This window comes from Argiope bruennichi, chromosome X1, assembly GCF_947563725.1.
Source record: "Argiope bruennichi chromosome X1, qqArgBrue1.1, whole genome shotgun sequence".
Taxonomy (NCBI): Eukaryota; Metazoa; Arthropoda; class Arachnida; order Araneae; family Araneidae; genus Argiope; species Argiope bruennichi.
This window is the reverse complement of record NC_079162.1, coordinates 79649693-79667214: the sequence shown is the minus strand read 5'-3', so window position 1 is coordinate 79667214 and position 17522 is coordinate 79649693. Positions and strand designations below refer to the sequence as shown.

The window sequence follows — 17522 nt, the reverse complement described above, 5'->3', positions numbered from 1 at the left end:
ATCACACACACCTTCAAGAGTAATATGCAAATTACATGATAACCCCAGACGCCGCCAATAATAGGTCACAATGACGAGAGTGGTATCTGAAGAACTTGGAATCATCCAAAGTATCCTCTCTAGACTTAGGAAACGATTCCAAGATGATGTAAATGTCCGTAAACGTTACAGTACAAGTCGTTCTTGAGTTACAAAGTCGAATGACGACCAATATTAGGCAGTAACTGCCAAAAGAAGCAGATGGAGCACGCATTACACCTCTCTCGTCAGTTATTTTCAGCCACGAGTACGACAGTTGAAAGGCAAACCATGTACAGACGTTTGGAACATATTGGTATATATGATCGTGGGCTTGTCAGACGTGTTCCGCTCACGGCAACTCACTGTCGTCAGTTGTTAGCCTGGATTTGAGAACATGCAACGTGGACATTGTCACAATGGGCTTGTGTGATGTTTTTCGAAGAGTCGAGGTTTAGATTGCAGTTTGATTCGGGTCGGACTTTCAAATGGAGACCATCAGGTACCCTTATCACCAAGAGAACATCATTGAAAGACACCATTTCGGTGGTGCAGGATTGTTGGTTTGGAGTGGAATCATACTGGGTTACTGAATAAATTTGCATTTTCAAAGCATTTATCCAGACATCACCTTGGAAACACATGTACTATTGTTTAAGGGAGCCAAGGGCGCAGAATTCGTTTATGGATGACCTAATTTCTTACTTCAATAACAAAAACTACAAATTTCAAAGAAATAAATTAAAACAATAATACATGGCAAAATATTTATTTCACATTTCAAAATTTTGACAATATTGTTAAGCTGAATACATAAGTTATAAATATATATTAAATAATGAATTTTTCCTATTATATTCACACAAACAGATAAGATAATGACATAATATACATTTTTTGCAAACCTAGGAAACATTGATACACTGATTAACAACACAGAGCTAAATATATCATCATATACATAAAAAAGCTACAAATTATTTTAATAAAATTCGCTTCATAAAGCAATATTATATATATATATATATATATATATATATATATATATATATATATATATATATATATATATGATTAGGAAACATAAATCATACCCCAGATGGAGTTCACAGTTATAGTGCCCATGAGAAACGACGGCCAAGAAAATCACATCATATTCAAGTGAAGTTTACACTTAAAAAATCCTTGATGGTGACTAGACAAGAAAACCAACCAACCAACCAATTTTAAAGCAATAAATTAAAACAAGAATGCATGGCAAAATATTTATTTCACACTTCAAAACCTTCATTAGATTGTGGAACTGAATATATAAATTATAAATATATAATAATGAACGTTTCCTATTTATTACATTCACATGAACAGATAAGATAATCATATAATATATATTTCTGGCAAAACTGGGAAACATTGATAAACAGGATACAGTTAAATAAAATAATATTCAAAAAATAGTTGCACATCTTTTTAGTAAAATTCGCTTCAGAAAGCAATTATTTTTCTTTTCTTTCAAAAAGCACAACTGATATCTGTTTCGAGAAATATTAAATTAGGTTCTTAAATTAATTTGATGCCATGTAAAAAAAATGTTTTAAAAATTTGTCAAAAGCACAACAATATATTTATTTCACTTTACAATAACAATTTTGTATTATTAAACTACAGGTGGTTATCAAAATAATGTAAACGCCTTATATTTATACAGAATCCTTAATTAGTATGGTATAGGACCGCCTATGGCATGTAACACAGCTTGGATTTGCTTAGAAATCGATTTATACAAGTGTTGAATAATGTTTAAGAGGAATATTGTACCATTCTTCCTTGAGATATTGTAAATGTTCTGGGAGAGATGCCGGTCGAGGATATCGATTCCATATTGAACACTCTAAAATAGACCATACTGTTTCTCTTATATTGAGATTGGGTGACTGTGCGGGCCAAGGCAGATGTTTAACTTCATCCTCGTGTTCATCAAACCATAATTGGACAAGTCTCGCTGCACACATAAGTGCATTATCATTATTGGAAAAGACAATCTCTTGCAGGAAACAAAGTTTGCATCATAGGATGAACCTGGTCAGCTAAAATTTCTCTAAACTTCTCCCCAGTGATCCTTCGTATCAGGGTTACGATTGGTCTAGCAGAAAACCACGACATGGCTGCCTATATCAAGACATATTCACCTCTATGCTTGACAGTTGGAAAGAGACAATCCCGATCATACGCTTGTGCAGGTGTCCTCCAAACGTGCACCTGTCCTGTTGCAGGGAAAAGTGTGAAACACGATTCGTCAGTTTCACTTTTCATCAGATTCACTTTCTTCAACTTATCAATCGACCAGGTTTTGTGAGTGTGACAATATTGTAGACGATGTTTACCATTAACATCTGTGACAAATGGCTTGGGAATTGCTACTCTGCCATAAATGTTCTGTTTATGAAGGTGCCTTCTAACTGTAATCACTGACACTGGAGAATCCAGATGGGAAATGAACACTGCGTCATTTTTCTGTTGTTTTAGACATTACAATCCGGTTCAATACCCGTCAGTCTCTTTTACTGGGCTTCTCTTTCAGCCCACTATTTTGCTTTGTCGAGCTTGTCTTGACCCGCTGTGTGTATGCTGTCATGACTTTAGATGCCGTACCTCTAGAAGCGCCTAAAAGTTGGGATGTTTCTGTCACACTTGCTCCAGTTAGATGGGCTCCTGCAATTTCGCCTCTTTGAAAATCTCAGATGTCCGCTTTTGAAAAAAATCCAAGAATTACAGAACTTCAATATAGCTAAGACATACTACCCGAATGCATACATTGCTATTTCTAGAAAACACCTGAAGGATATTATTATTGTATTTTAATGCTTACGAAGAGCATTCAAAAATAACACATTTATTCACAGGTATTTCCATTATTTTGATAACCACATATATATACACACACATATAGAAAGAGAGAGAGAGAGATGAATAATATTATTAAGAAATTAGGTTCTGAATTGCACTCAGGTACATAGATAGATCATAGTAAAAAAAATTAAGGTTAAAATTAGAAAATTGAAATTCTATAGCCATTATTAAAATCAAATAAAAAATAGATTCTTCAGACAGCCGTGAAAAAATTACGTAAAACATCATAATTCAGAGGCGTAGCACCCAAGGCTATAAATACCTGAGTACCAGTCTTAGGGACATGCTATGAAGATAAAATTTCTAAAGGAAAATATGATTAGAAAACATAAATCATACTCCGGATGGAGTTCACAATTACTGTCCCCATGAGTAACACATGAAGTAACCATGAGTAACCAAGGAAATCACATTTTATAGTCAAATGAAGTTTACACTTAAAAAGACTTTGATGTTGACTAGACGTGAAAACCGACCAACCAATTTTAAAGCAATAAATTAAAACAATAATAAATGGCAAAGTATTTGTTTCACTTTTCAAACACTTGACTGTAATGTGAAATTGAATACATATACATTGAAGTGCCAGAAAAACTGATACAACAATCTAATATGGTGTAGAGCCCCCACGAGCACGCAGAATTGCTGCAACACGGCGCGGCATGGATTCAACTAATTAGTGAAGATATTCTGCAGACAAGTTCATACCATGATTCCTGCAAGGCAGTCCATAAAGCCATGAGAATGCGAGGTGGTTGAGAACTCCTAAGGACAGCATCTTGCAAAACATCCCATATATGCTCGATAATGTTCATGTTAAGAGAATTAGGTGGCCAAGAGAGGGAAAAAAATTCAGAAAAGTGCTCTTGAAGCCTTTCGGTAGCTATTGTAGACCTGTGAGTTGGTGCATTATCCTGTTGGAATTGTCTACGTCCGTGCGAATGCACACAGGACATGAATGGATGTTAACGTACCGCTGACCTGTCATGGTCAAGTTAAGCCGTACCAACGGTCTCATTTCATGCCAACTGTACACGCCCCATGCTATCACAGAGCCGCCATCAGTTTGAACAGTTCCTTGTAGGCATGAGGGATCCATGGATTTTCTTCACAAACCCGTACGCAGCCAGCATCCGGATACAATTGGAAACGTGACTCGTCAGACCAGACTACGTTTTCAGATGACGGTGTTGGCGAGCCCAAGCAAGACGTAGAGCTTTGTGCCACTATGTCAACAATGGTACACGAGATGGTCTGCGGCTGCTAAAGCCCATGTCAATTAGGGTACGTTGCACAATGCGTATGCTTACACTTGTTGATGGCTTGCATTGAAATCCACAGCAACTTGAGGAAGTGTTGAACGTCTATCTTGTGTAATGATTGTTTTCTGCCGTCAAGTTTTACCGGAAATCTGATATTCGCTGTACACCCTTGAAAAGATCGTGCGCCAAAATCCAAATTTCATCGCTACTTCCGAAATGCTGTGAACCATCTCTCGTGCGAAGAATATTAGTCCCTGTTGAAAATCACTTAAATCTTGATAACCCTGCGATTGTAATAGTAAAAATCGACGTAATAGCGACCTGAGACACCTGTGGTCTTAGATATGCACTGTCGGCCTTCTCGTATCATACTGATTGGTTGAACACCTCCATTATTTTCATACGACCTGCTATATCAGTTTTTCTGGTTCTTCAATGTATTATAAAAATGTATTAAGTAATGAATGCTCCCTATTACTTTTACATAAATAGATAATTACATAATATATATTTCTTTTAATACTACACTCATGTCTATAAATTAAGGATAATGCAAGTTCAGGAAAAGAGTCAGAAGAAAAACAAATGTGAATTTATTTGTAAAACCTATTTGTTAAACAAAAGATAAAAAGCAAAAAAGATGCTATATGTTTGATATCATTTATAAAAATTGCGATTTTTTGCTCCCTGGAGCTAATTACAAAAAACATTTTTAAAAACCAAAATTACATGGTTGGTATGATGGTTAATACATAGTATGTCTCCCAGACGTTGCAATACAGGCCGTACAATCAAATTATCGATCTGATCTCGGGGAATATTACACCACTCATCAAGCAATGTTCTCCGAAGTTCGGTAGATATGTAGGAGGTGGTTGACACTCTGGGCGATTCCAAGTTCCTTGGACACTTCCAGCTGGGTACACCCCCATTAGAAACGGAAGATAATTCTAACACGTAAAAAATCATCCAAATGCGTCCTTTGTGTCATAACTATGCGGTTATTACATTGATAGGCTTATAAAGAGCTTGCGAACAATATTACTTCTTTGCCTGTATTCCTTATACATCACTTTCTTACACTCTCGTCATTGTGACGTAATATCGGTTTCATCTGGTGGGTTCCTGCAATTTGTATATGATTTTTGAAGATGTGTGTAGTCATTTTAAGGTTGATATATGTATTTTAGAGTTCTATTTCCGCGTGACTCTGAATTATCCTTAATTTATGGACATGAGTGCAGAAAACATTGATAAACACTGATTAATAACATACAGTTAAATACAACATCATATATAAAAAACATCCACAAATTCTTTTAGTAAAATTCGCTTCATAATGCAGCATTTTTTTCTTTCAAAACGCACAACAGATATCTGTTTCCAGATATATTAAATCAGATCCTTACAGTTATCTGATGCCATGGAAAAACAATGTTTTAAAAATTTGTCAAAAGCACAACAAAATATTTACTTCATTTTACAACAATAATATTGTATTATTAATACTGCGATATATATATATATATATATATATATATATATATATATATATATATATGTAATGATATTTTAATTCTAATTTCAATTTAATTAATTTACAAGAATTTATCTAAATTTAGCCCATAGTAACTTCATTCTAAAATATTCTCTTATTTCATGATCCAATTCCACTTTCGGTTTAATTAATCCTTTTGTAAAAATAATACGCCATCAGTACTAAGTATCAAATAAAAGTGATACTTTTGCCCTTGTCTAAGGTCACTCCTGCGGCACGTGGCCAGAAATCCTATGCTATATAAGGCAATCAATCATTTGTTCGACCCCTTTTTGCCTTCTGTTTTTGTGCTGAGTTGTGCCTTTTTGTAAATAATCATGTTTGCCTCCCGAGAGAGAATAAAACGGAATTAAAAATACAACGTCTCGTCTATGTCTTCAAACCTGCATTCTACTTAAACCAAAATATGTTACATATATATATACACACACAGAGAAAGAGAGAAATTAAGTTCTGAATTGCTATCAGGTACATAGATATATCATATTAAAAAAAAAAAAATGAAGGTTAAAATTAGAAAATTTAAATTCTGCAGCCAATATTAAAATAAAATAAGTAATACATTCTTCAGACAGCTCTGAAAAAATTCTGTAAAATATCCTAATACAGAGGTGTAACGAACAAGCTATAAATAACTGAGGCACCAGTCTTAGGGGCCATGCTATGGAGACAAAATTTTATCTCCTTTTAAAGGAAAATATGATCAGAAAAAAAAAAAATCATGCCCCAGATGGAGTTCACAATTACAGTGCCCCTAAGTAATGACAGCCAAGAAAAGCGCATTGTACTGCAATGAAATTTACACTTAAAAAACTCTTAATAAATACAAGATGTGAAAAATTCGAATTATATCCACAGGGTCACCACCACTATGCCACTGATAAATTTCAATTTTGATAAAAATAGAGAACAAATTTTACAACTTTATAACACAAAGTAGACACTTTAGAATACAATTCCACATACAATAAATATTTGAAACTCATCAATTACAGTTGAAGAACTAGCTAATGACTATAGTTGATGAAGATAATTCCTGATGATGACTGTAGGTGTGTATGAAAACCTTCGAAATGGTAATGAAAAGATGGACTATCTTTATAATCAATCCACCTCTACATTAACATTTCCAGTTTCCATACTACATTGCGAGATCAAATTCATGTTGCTTCTGTCTTGTTACAGGAAAATGGATGAAGGAACGTATTTTCACCAATTCTACTGGCGTCTCCTGTTTTCTGAAAATAGAGAAAAGACAATGTTAATTATTGGTCTATAAAAATACACAATTTCATAATAATAAGCACTGAATAATAAAAAAGATTATAAGCAAAAAATAAATTACCAGTAAAGAATATGAAGGAAACTTCAATGTTTTTAATATTCAATGTCTTTTTTTGAAAGTTCGTCACAATATCATATAATATCACTATGACAATTAATAATGAATGTGTGTATTGGCCGCTCTACAGATCAGACCGTTTGACTTACAGCTATGAAATTCGATACATATATAACATGGAGAGCGGAAAAGTGCACCTTGGAGCGATTTTTGTCTAATTTTAACTAATTAAAAAGCAAGTTGCATTCTGGAAATTTCTCGCAATAATTTCGGAAAATATTACTGCACAAAAATGAATTTTAAACTGCTTCAAAAATTGCCTTTTTAATGATACAAATTTAACAATAATGCAAATTTTTGTTGAATTTCGGCAATTTTTTAAAAATATTTTTTTTACCGATTTCCAACAACAGATTACATTGTTTGTCCTGCAATTTAAACCATTTTCATTGTTTCATCAAATATATAACAGCGACATTTTCTTCCGTTTTTCAAATTTAAAGAATGGGGATACTGTTTAATATCTGTGTAATTTTGAAGGCAAGCAAAAGAAGGGAAGCTACAATATTGAGAAATTTAAAAGATATATGAAGCAGATATTTATGTTTGTAATAATGCTATGATGTTATAGAATAGTCTCCATTAAAAAAGAATCATGGACATAACAAACAGAACTTATTTAAGACAAGTAATATAACACAGCTTTATTCAGACAATTTGAGAGAATCACGGATTTATTTGAAATCAAATATAATCAATATTCCTAGTGACCAGTTGGCCGCCTAAAATGAATAGTCTGTATATAAATTGCACTTGTCAGAGTTTTAAAATTTATATTTCAGAAGCGAGTCAAAAAGATAAGATTACTGATATTTTTTTAAATTTACTTTATTAAAATCTGTAATTTTTATGATTCATTTAAAATTCTAATTGATTAAAAATATGGACAAATGTATTAAATTTACTAGTTCTTTCTAGTGTCGCCCTTATCTAAAAAGGGTCCGGGTGCGAGAAATCATTTGAGATCCTAATTATTTTTGTAAAAGAGGGGGGGGGGAGGGAATGTGCAAACATGGACATATATTACAATGGTATGTTTACTTAATGCGTGATTTTGCTTTTGCTATTAATTATTTCAGGAAAATTACAATTTTTCGGAATTTCTTTTTCGATGTTTAGTACAGCAAGTGCATTTAAGTGTTCTGCACACATGCTTGACAGAAGTTAATTCTTTATTAATTTCAATTTGTTGCTGAAAAAGCTCTCAGCACTTGCTATAGTAATTGGCAAACCAAATAAAAGCTTTAACACAGTTAATATATTTAGAAATAAATAAATATAATTATTTATTATAAATATAATTATTAATGCAATATGACTTGTCTATTATTTACATATCTATCATTCAGAATCAAATCCTGTAGCAATTCGATAAACTTTTCAATCTACATCTATGTTTACGAAGTTTTTGGAACATTTTTCTAATTTATGATTCTGAAGATTTCATATCAGTCATATCATTAAAAACCTGTCAAACTTTATTCCGCCTGTGCAATAAAGTATTAAGTACAGTGTTAAAAAATAACATCTAAATTCATCTAGCAGATTTTCTACAACTTCATCTTCTACTATTTCTAAATATAATTTTTTCTTTTTCGAATTCGTTTTTCAGGAAAATATCCTAAAATATTCGAATTATGTGGCGCTTTTGCTTCGTCTAAAAATGTGTCAAATTTTGTTCTTAAATTTTGGATTTCAGCTTTAATTTTATTGACTAAATTAAAAGCTGAGTCAAGAACAATTGTTTTTGTTTGAAATAGTTCATTGATTTATTTATTAATTTCATTGGCAATTTTGAACAATATTCCAAATAATACTAGTAAACATAAAATAAACGGCATTTCTTGTTTTGAATCTAATAGACTTTTAGCTTTACACTGATACAGCTGTATAATCATTATTTACATCAATAAATTCTAGGGCATTACAAATTTGTTCAAACTGTGCATACACAACTTTAACCGAATCTATTTTGACTTTGCATAGAGTGTCGCAAATTGATTTAAGAGTAACACTTAAATGCTTTTGTAGAATTTCTCATCTTTTTGTAGATGTAGAAAAAAAGTAACATAAATGTTGAGATATCGAAAATAAATAAACAATAAAATAAAATGTTTACAACACATATTGCTTGAAAAGGCATCACAAATTAATAAATTTAAAAAGTGTGATAGGCAAGGCACATATATTGCATAAGGGTTTAGAACACTTATTCTAGATTGTAAACCATTATATACCCCTTTCATGTGCGTACCGTTGTCATATGCTGCCTTCCACAACTCATAATATCTAAATGTAGCTTACTTAATCTTTTCAGTAATTTTTGCCAGCACTTCTCCAGTCACATCAATAAACCCTAGAAATGACTCATTTATCGTTAATATTTTCTCTTCAAAATTTAAACACATAAAAATGCCTGAAGTTGGTTCTGTATGGGAAATATCAGGAGTATAATCCTTTAGGATTTTGTAGTACGGGGCTGCATTTATATTATTTCTAATTTTGTTAAGGACTTCATTCCCTAACACAAAAATAATTTGTCCTTATGATCTATGCATTAAATGATGCACAATTCTATTTTTCGAATTTTTTATTTTGTTTATATCATCCAGTAGCACAACATCTTATTTATTTAACAATTCGATTAAACTTAAAAAGCTTTCATTATTAAGCATTCCTTTTATTTTTCAGGTTCCTCAAAATGGAAAATTATTAAATGCAAAAACAGAATCACAACTTCAGTTTTTTGAAATTGTAGTTTAAGTTGCCCTATTTCCTTATTTATACTAACTTATTTTGTTTTATAATTAGTCGAACAAAATATAAAAATGAATTCCAGTAACAAATAGAATTCTCATGACCTTGAATTACAGTTGACAATTTTCTCCAAATATTATATTGGGTTGGCAACTAAGAGATTGCGTCAACAGATGACTTAGTATATTCTTCACTTCTAAGATGTTTTTTGTCAGTGTGTTCAAAGCACCTAACCTATATTGTTTTCTTGTTGTTTGGACTTCCACCTTCAATTTAGAAAAAAATATATATCGATTAGTTATTTAGTTTCGTTTTTATACCAAATTAAAATTGGTAGAACAACACGTGCATTTCAGACATGTTGTATTTTTTTTTCGGAAAAGGCAAGAATGCATCGTAAGCACACAAGAAGTTATGTGCCGTATATACGAATGAAGCATTGAAAGAAAGGCAGTGTCAAAATCGATTTGCCAAATTTCGTTCTGGTGAATGTTTACTGAAAAAGGCGCAAGGATCTGGTCGTCTGGTTGAAGCTCAAGGTCATTATCGATTCAGATCGTCATAGCAATACATGCGAGATTTCAGAGACGCCCAATGTATTGCATACATGTATTAAAAAAAAAATTTAAACATTGTGCCTGTATCAAGAAACTTTACTTATGGATCACTCATCAGCTTAAAGAAATTTATTTGATGCAATGTATTAGCATTTGCGAATTGCACCTGAAACGCAAAAAAATTGATAAATTTCCGAAACGCTTAATTACTGGCGACGAAAGGTGGTCAGTTAATAACGTTAATCGGAAAAGATCGTGAGTGATGCAAGACGAACCATCTCAGATGACACGAAAAGCTGAGATTAAAAGCGCATTCTTAAAATTTTAATATTTATATCTGTACTTGCACAATGTCTTCTATTGCAAAACAAATGAAGTCTTTTTGATTTGGACAGAAACAAATAAAAAGATTATAAACATGAAAAAAACTATCCATACCAAAAAATTAAGTTAATTTTTATAAAATTAAAAATTTTTCAACCTTTTCAATATTTCTTAAAATTAACAAACTACCAGTTCATTTAGATAGATACATCATTTTTGAAAATATTGATTTTTATGTAGGAGAACACAACCAAACAGTTTGTGTTTGATATGAAACAATTCATAAGATGCGACACAGCTAGGATGGGAAGTGTAAATTTCCGCTTACACTAATTCGCTATTTTTAGAAATTTTAATTGCAGTTTCATAAAACTAAGAACCAATAATTCCGGAAGGGCTACTACCATCATAAAACTGGCCAAATTACCATAAAAATGACGACAAAACAAAGCCATATTCAAAATGTGCTTATAGATGATTTTTTAACATTTAGCATTCCGAAAATTTAATAAAAACTTGCGTAACTCATATATATTATATATATATATTGACTTGGGATTAAAACTTTGGACATACACTCAATAAGACCAGAAAAAAAAGAAAAAATTAAAGTGTTTTTCAAATGTCAAGAAATTTCTTAAGAAATATAACAACAAAAGCCAATAATAGATTACAGATACAATTTTTCTATCTGAATACAAGAGAAATAGGAGGGAAAATGCCAGATAAGCTGACTGGCAGACTATTGTAGGACAGTTTCTAAGAATGATTCTGAACAACCATAAAATGGCCAATCTAAAGGACCTTGTAATATACAGTAAGCATGTATATACATATAGAAACAAATTGCTTCATTTTAAAAATAATTTGTTACAATTATATTAAGAATGGAAACCGAATTCAAAATTTTCATTGTCATACTCTAGTTCAGCATCCAAAATTAAAAATAATTATTTTATAAGAGAAAAAATAAATCAAAATACATTGCCCTATGTTATAAATAATATTAGTATTATTTTGATCAGGTGATTCGGTGCTAATTAGTTGTTCTCTACATAAACTGTGCTCCCTTTAGGGCAAAGAACACTAAATAAATTCCAATAAAGGTAAAAAAAAAAGGGGGGGGGGGTGCAAATGGTTAAACATTTCAATTATTCCTTTTCTATATATCACTCAAGAGACAAATACTTTTCAGATGAAGACATATAATTTTAAAAATTATTACAAATAAAAATGTTTAACAGTTTCTAGAGAAGTTAGAAACATATTAATAAACAAAGAATAATAATCTAATAATTTTGGGAAGGAAGATGGATACATAAGTTAATATGCTCATTTATTAACAACAGCATTTACTAACTGAATAAGATTTACTGATATTGAATTAACCAAACATATGTATATAACAGCAAATGTAAGTAAAAATGTTTAAGAGCATTGGAGAAAGCTAGTCTAAAAGTAAAAAGACAATTTTCTCAGCATGCATATTCACAGACTTAAAAATCAGTTTTTACAAATGAAAATGCAGCTACCTCTTCTTCCTCTTTCATATGTGGCAAAAAAGAGTCTGTGAATTCCAGGAGGGCATGCTGCAGTTTCATGCCGAAATTTATACGTTCTGCTTCTGTCTTTGATGAGCAGGAATAACCATACTCCACCAAAGCGAACGTATTTAGAATGGCAATTATGAGCAACAGCAACATAATTAGATAACAGCTAGAATGAAAGAAATCTTTTTTTAAGAACTGGAATATTTTTTACAAACATAAAATTCTTATAATTTCATAAAAAATAAAGTTATTTAATTTAAAATCTTTGACTAAATATTTAATTAGTTAAAAAAAATCCAATACAACAACAAAAACCAGATTGTCTGAAAAACAATTTTCTATTTTAGCCTAAATTTTGTTATGGATATTTCTAAATTATTTACACCGTATTTAAAATTATTCTGTGCTACAAACTGATGGATTACATAATTTTTCTTTCTACTATAGTATGCTATTCCGAGTTGATTATGCAACCATTCAATCGGTTTTTTAATACAAAATTATAAAAGGATTCAGGTTATCTCATTAGATTTTTTTTTCACATAAAATAGAAAATCCTCTCATGTTAAATCTTTTTTACTTAGAATTAATTTAGCTATTAGTCCTAATTCTGTTTGAAGTTGTTTTTGCATAATTTGACTATTATATTTGCTTTTCTTTCACTCAGAATTTCTATTTTTCTTTTCTGGTACACCTTAATAAAGCTTGCATCTCTTGAGAAAATAAAAATAATAGGTAACAATGTCCTCAAAATATTTTTACATATTCTCTAATAAAGGAGTTATCCACACTCTTCCTGCATAAGATTGCGGACATTAGGCAAAGACATGAATAGCAAAAGTGCTCAGAATTTTATTTTCAGTCTCACACTTGAGAGTTATGTGTTTATTTTTGAGTCAATGCATTCACAGACATACCTAATTCCAAAATTTTCCAAAGGAAATTTGTCAAAACTTCAAATTTGAATTTTTTTGATGATTATAATACTTTTTCACAGTATACTTTGTATACAAGAAAGCAAATAAATTGTTTCTAAAGATTTTGTAAACTATTTTTGTGGTATAGCAGCATGTATTAAGTGATTTAATTATCTTCTTTTAAAAATTTTTATAAAGACAAATCCTCAATTTCATAAACATTTCTTCTAATTCTGTAAAAGAAATTCATTAACTGCTTGTTTCTGGTTTTCGCATTGTTATCGTAGTATAATATTATTCAGTTGATTTTTGTATTATTTTCTTTGTTCAGAGGATTGTGTATTATATATATCTGCATTTTTAATTTTGAAAACCTTTATAAAAAAATTTGTTTTAAAAGTACAAAAAATTCATAGATATTTTTGATTTTGTTAAAAATTTCTCAACATAATAGTATGTTATATACCCATCAAATGCATTTCTAGTATCAATGATAAAACTACTTCTGATAATATTATTATAAATCTGTAATACCATCCATTTGCCATGTTTAACTTATGGTAAAGAAGAGAAATTTAGAGAGATTCTCGGATCAATGACCCTCGACCTTGGCAACAAAAATGAAGATTCCGGAGAAAGCAAGAACCGTGGCTATTTCTCTATGAAGAAGTGGAATTCTGTGAAATGGTTCATTAATAATAACTAACCAAAGATCCTTCAAGAAAATTACCAATGAAGAATTACAGACAGTGGCAAAGGATTTTTATACCAACCAAAAGCTAAATTTTTTCATTAATTATTTATAATTTTTAACCCTCTCATCAACAATCCGGCCATGCAAATTCGTTTGAAATAAAACTAGCCTGACAGCTTAGAATTTGAACTAGTTGTTGGCTAGGTCAAGAATGAAAGGGTAAAAAAGAATAGCATAAAATTTAATTGAACACTAGAAGTGTAACTGGAAGGCAGCTAAATAAAATTATTCAAAATAACTGTTTTGATTAATTATTATTAACTCAATAACTTTCTTTTATTAATAGCGATAGATTTTCAATATATATGCAATTGTAAAAAGTAAACTACAAAACTACATATTACTTCACCTCATTTTTCTTTGGAAAAATTTATCTATTCTTATTAAAATCTGACACCTACTGTCACCTGACAAATATTTTCCACCCCACTTGTTCCCCTCACTATGTTTCATTAAAACATTTCATACATATTTACATCTTCACTGTTATTCTTTATTAAATTATATATATATATATATATATATATATACACACATACATAGGGTGTGTAGTGAGAAAATGCTGCATAAATTATTATTATATTAATAAATTAATATAATTATATTATAAATTATTATATAAATAAATATTTACTGTGTAAAAATACCTGAATTAAAATATTAACCTCTATTTTAAAATTAAAAATAAAATAAAATCAATAAGTTCAAATTTTACATTAAAAATAAATTATTAATAATTAGAATAAAAAATATTTTCCAAATGTTGTCATTTCAAAAATATTTTGAATTGGATTTCTGCAACACAATTTAAAATGTCATGCCGTTAAGCTGGAAAATAATGAATAAAAATAGAGTATTTTAAGTGAACTTTACCTTTTCCTGTAACAAGTTTTGTCTTTTTTTATAAGTTGTCTTTATAATTGTATAAGTACCATCATACCAGAAGAATAAACTATCCAAGTCAAGTTTCATAAAAAGCCTGGAAAAGTAAGAATAAATAGAAGTTTTCAAGTAAAGATGAATTATACAAATAATATAATTATACAAGCATAATATGAAAATTAAAATATGTATTCTCCAACTTAGAATGCCATATAGAGTATTATAATACTTTCAGCTTCCCATTGTTAATATTTTCCTACAGTTACAATTTTTTTTAACTTCAGCATGTCTTCTCACACAATCAAACATATTAATATTATTAAACATCTGGATTTCCTACTTCCATTTAAAACAAAGTGCAATATTTTATGCCTAAGAATTAAACAGAGTTATGAAATAAATAGGTTATATAAATAATTATTCTTTATTATAAGTAAAAAAATATTTTAATTAATTAATGCTCAAAGATAACATCAGATTGTCACTTCTAGGTTCACTAAATAAATAAGAAAAATCTAATGTTCAAAATAACTTTTTATAATTATTATAAAAAGAACACAAAGGAATTCAGAAACAAGACATGCTATAAACAGATAATAATACATTCATGCATACACAATATAAAGACATTGTTCTTTGAAATCCCTTTCAATGAAGAAATATAAAAGATCTCCCTGTTTTTTTACATCTAAATTAAATTACATCATAAAAATTCCTTTCTTTATCTCAATAAAATTAAATTACAATTGAATAATTTTTTAGAATTTGTAAATGAAACACTTTTTGTTTCCTTCACAGTATTTCAACAAAGGAATGCATAAACAATAAATAAATTTTTGGGAAATAATTAAAAAAATTTCTGTACCTGATAATTTTTCAAGAAAAGCAACTGAAATTTCAGTTTCAAATGATCATCATTCATCACACAAACACATTATTTGTTATGAATGAATGATATATTTTTTTTAATATTGCAGAATTATCGATATTGCAATAAAAAGGAATTTTAAAAAATGTAATGGGTATCCATTAATAAAAAAATGCAAAAAATAGCATTTATATATAGAAAATATTAATAAGAACATGTAAAAAATAATAAGACAGAAACTACCATTAATGAATGCCATGTTATTCCAAATTTAAATGTTTATTTCAAACAACTTTACACTCCTTAACTGATCACAATCAATTTTCTTTAATTCCTCATGTTTACTTAGAAAAAAATAATTCAATTTTTATTCTGAAGCATAATCATTGTTGCATGTAATTTGTATTTTTAAAAATAAATATTTAAACAGGGATATGACTCCCGAGATTTAAATTTACATCAATGTCGAACATTTTTGTTATGTCTTGTTCTTTATTTTTATTATCTATAAAAAGACTTTGAAAAAAATACTTCAATTTGACTTCCAGTTAATACTGTTTGCAACATATTTTGCAATATTCATGTTTGGAAAGTTCTATAATTTTTTTCTCTCCACATGTCAGTTATGAATGAAATAAACATTTAAAAAAGTAAAATAAAAGAGCCCTCATAAATATTTGAAATAAAATATTATTTACGCTTGAATTCAAATCAATGGTTAAAAGATTCTAGTTTTCTGCTACAGGGAAATTAATACGATTTTTTATATCATGGCAAATTGAAAATAAGCATAATAATAATAAATAAATCCTTGGATATTGACATTCATTAAAGGCAATAATAATTGAAAATATATTTTAAAATACAGATTTAAAATTTTGGCAATCTCTCTCCATTTTTCGTTATTTGTATTTTCTACTTATTACTTTCAAATTTTAGTTAAGTATATTGATAGATTACTTAGGCGATAATTAAGTAAGGTCATTTCATTGCGACTAACGTAACATTGACAAGATTTTAAAAAGCTATAATACCGCAAAATATTAATAATCTCGGGGAAAACCATTTACATTAGATTTTAAATAACATATCTATCCATAAATTCTTTCTAGAATATAATGGTTTAAACACATAAAATAAATTTTTAGCCTTGTGACAAATATAATAATTACCACATAAAACATTAAAATAATTTAAATACAACAATTATTACAAATCAAAAGGCCAACTTACCATAAAAAATGCTTTCGGAGACGTTTGAGATGTTTAATTTCTAAATTTGCGCCCATTTTTATTAAAATCATTTGCACTGCAAATGCAAAACAAATATTACCATGAAAATGGGCAAAGAAAATGTAGTGACGAACTGTTACAAACTCCTATATCAGAAGCTTGGAATTAGTGCAACCTAACGTTGATTGGATGCTCATATGACGTCACTAACAACTCGGCAACCATAGACGGTTGGCAAGTTATCTGTGCTGGCTTAAAAAAAAAGATATCCACTGGCATTTTTCTTTTGAAGGTATTTAATGTGGAAAGGATTACATGTGCTTATGAAACGCTGAATTCTACAATAAGCAATATTTAAATGCCCATTTGTCCCGCGTCCATAAGCAATCTGCTGAAGAGCGATATAAAAACTTTTCGAGTATTTATTGCGATAAGAAATTTTCTTTAAAAAACACGTTGACCAAACACCAAGTTAAAGGTTATAATAATCATAAGGAAATTAACTTGCCTGTTCAGTGCTAAAAACAAAA

The 17522-nt window shown here is 29.8% G+C and overlaps 1 protein-coding gene across 2 annotated transcripts; it reads right to left on the bottom strand.

Moving 5' to 3' along the window:
• Positions 1 to 799: 799 nt before the first annotated feature.
• LOC129958711 (uncharacterized) lies at positions 800 to 17113 on the bottom strand. 2 transcript variants are annotated; one of them, XR_008783289.1, is made up of 4 exons: positions 16993 to 17113; positions 14883 to 14988; positions 12321 to 12504; positions 800 to 6986 (listed from the first exon to the last, which is right to left on the bottom strand). XR_008783289.1 is itself a non-coding variant. In XM_056071360.1 (3 exons), the coding sequence occupies exons 1-3, from the start codon at positions 17061 to 17063 to the stop codon at positions 12292 to 12294; spliced, it is 390 nt and encodes a 129-aa protein (XP_055927335.1). In that variant the 5' UTR covers positions 17064 to 17107; the 3' UTR covers positions 12168 to 12291. The 2 variants fall into 2 exon arrangements, 1 of the variants encoding a protein (XP_055927335.1); XM_056071360.1 differs by lacking the exon at positions 800 to 6986 and having other exon boundaries at positions 12168 to 12504; positions 16993 to 17107.
• Between the last annotated feature and the right edge of the window lie 409 nt (positions 17114 to 17522).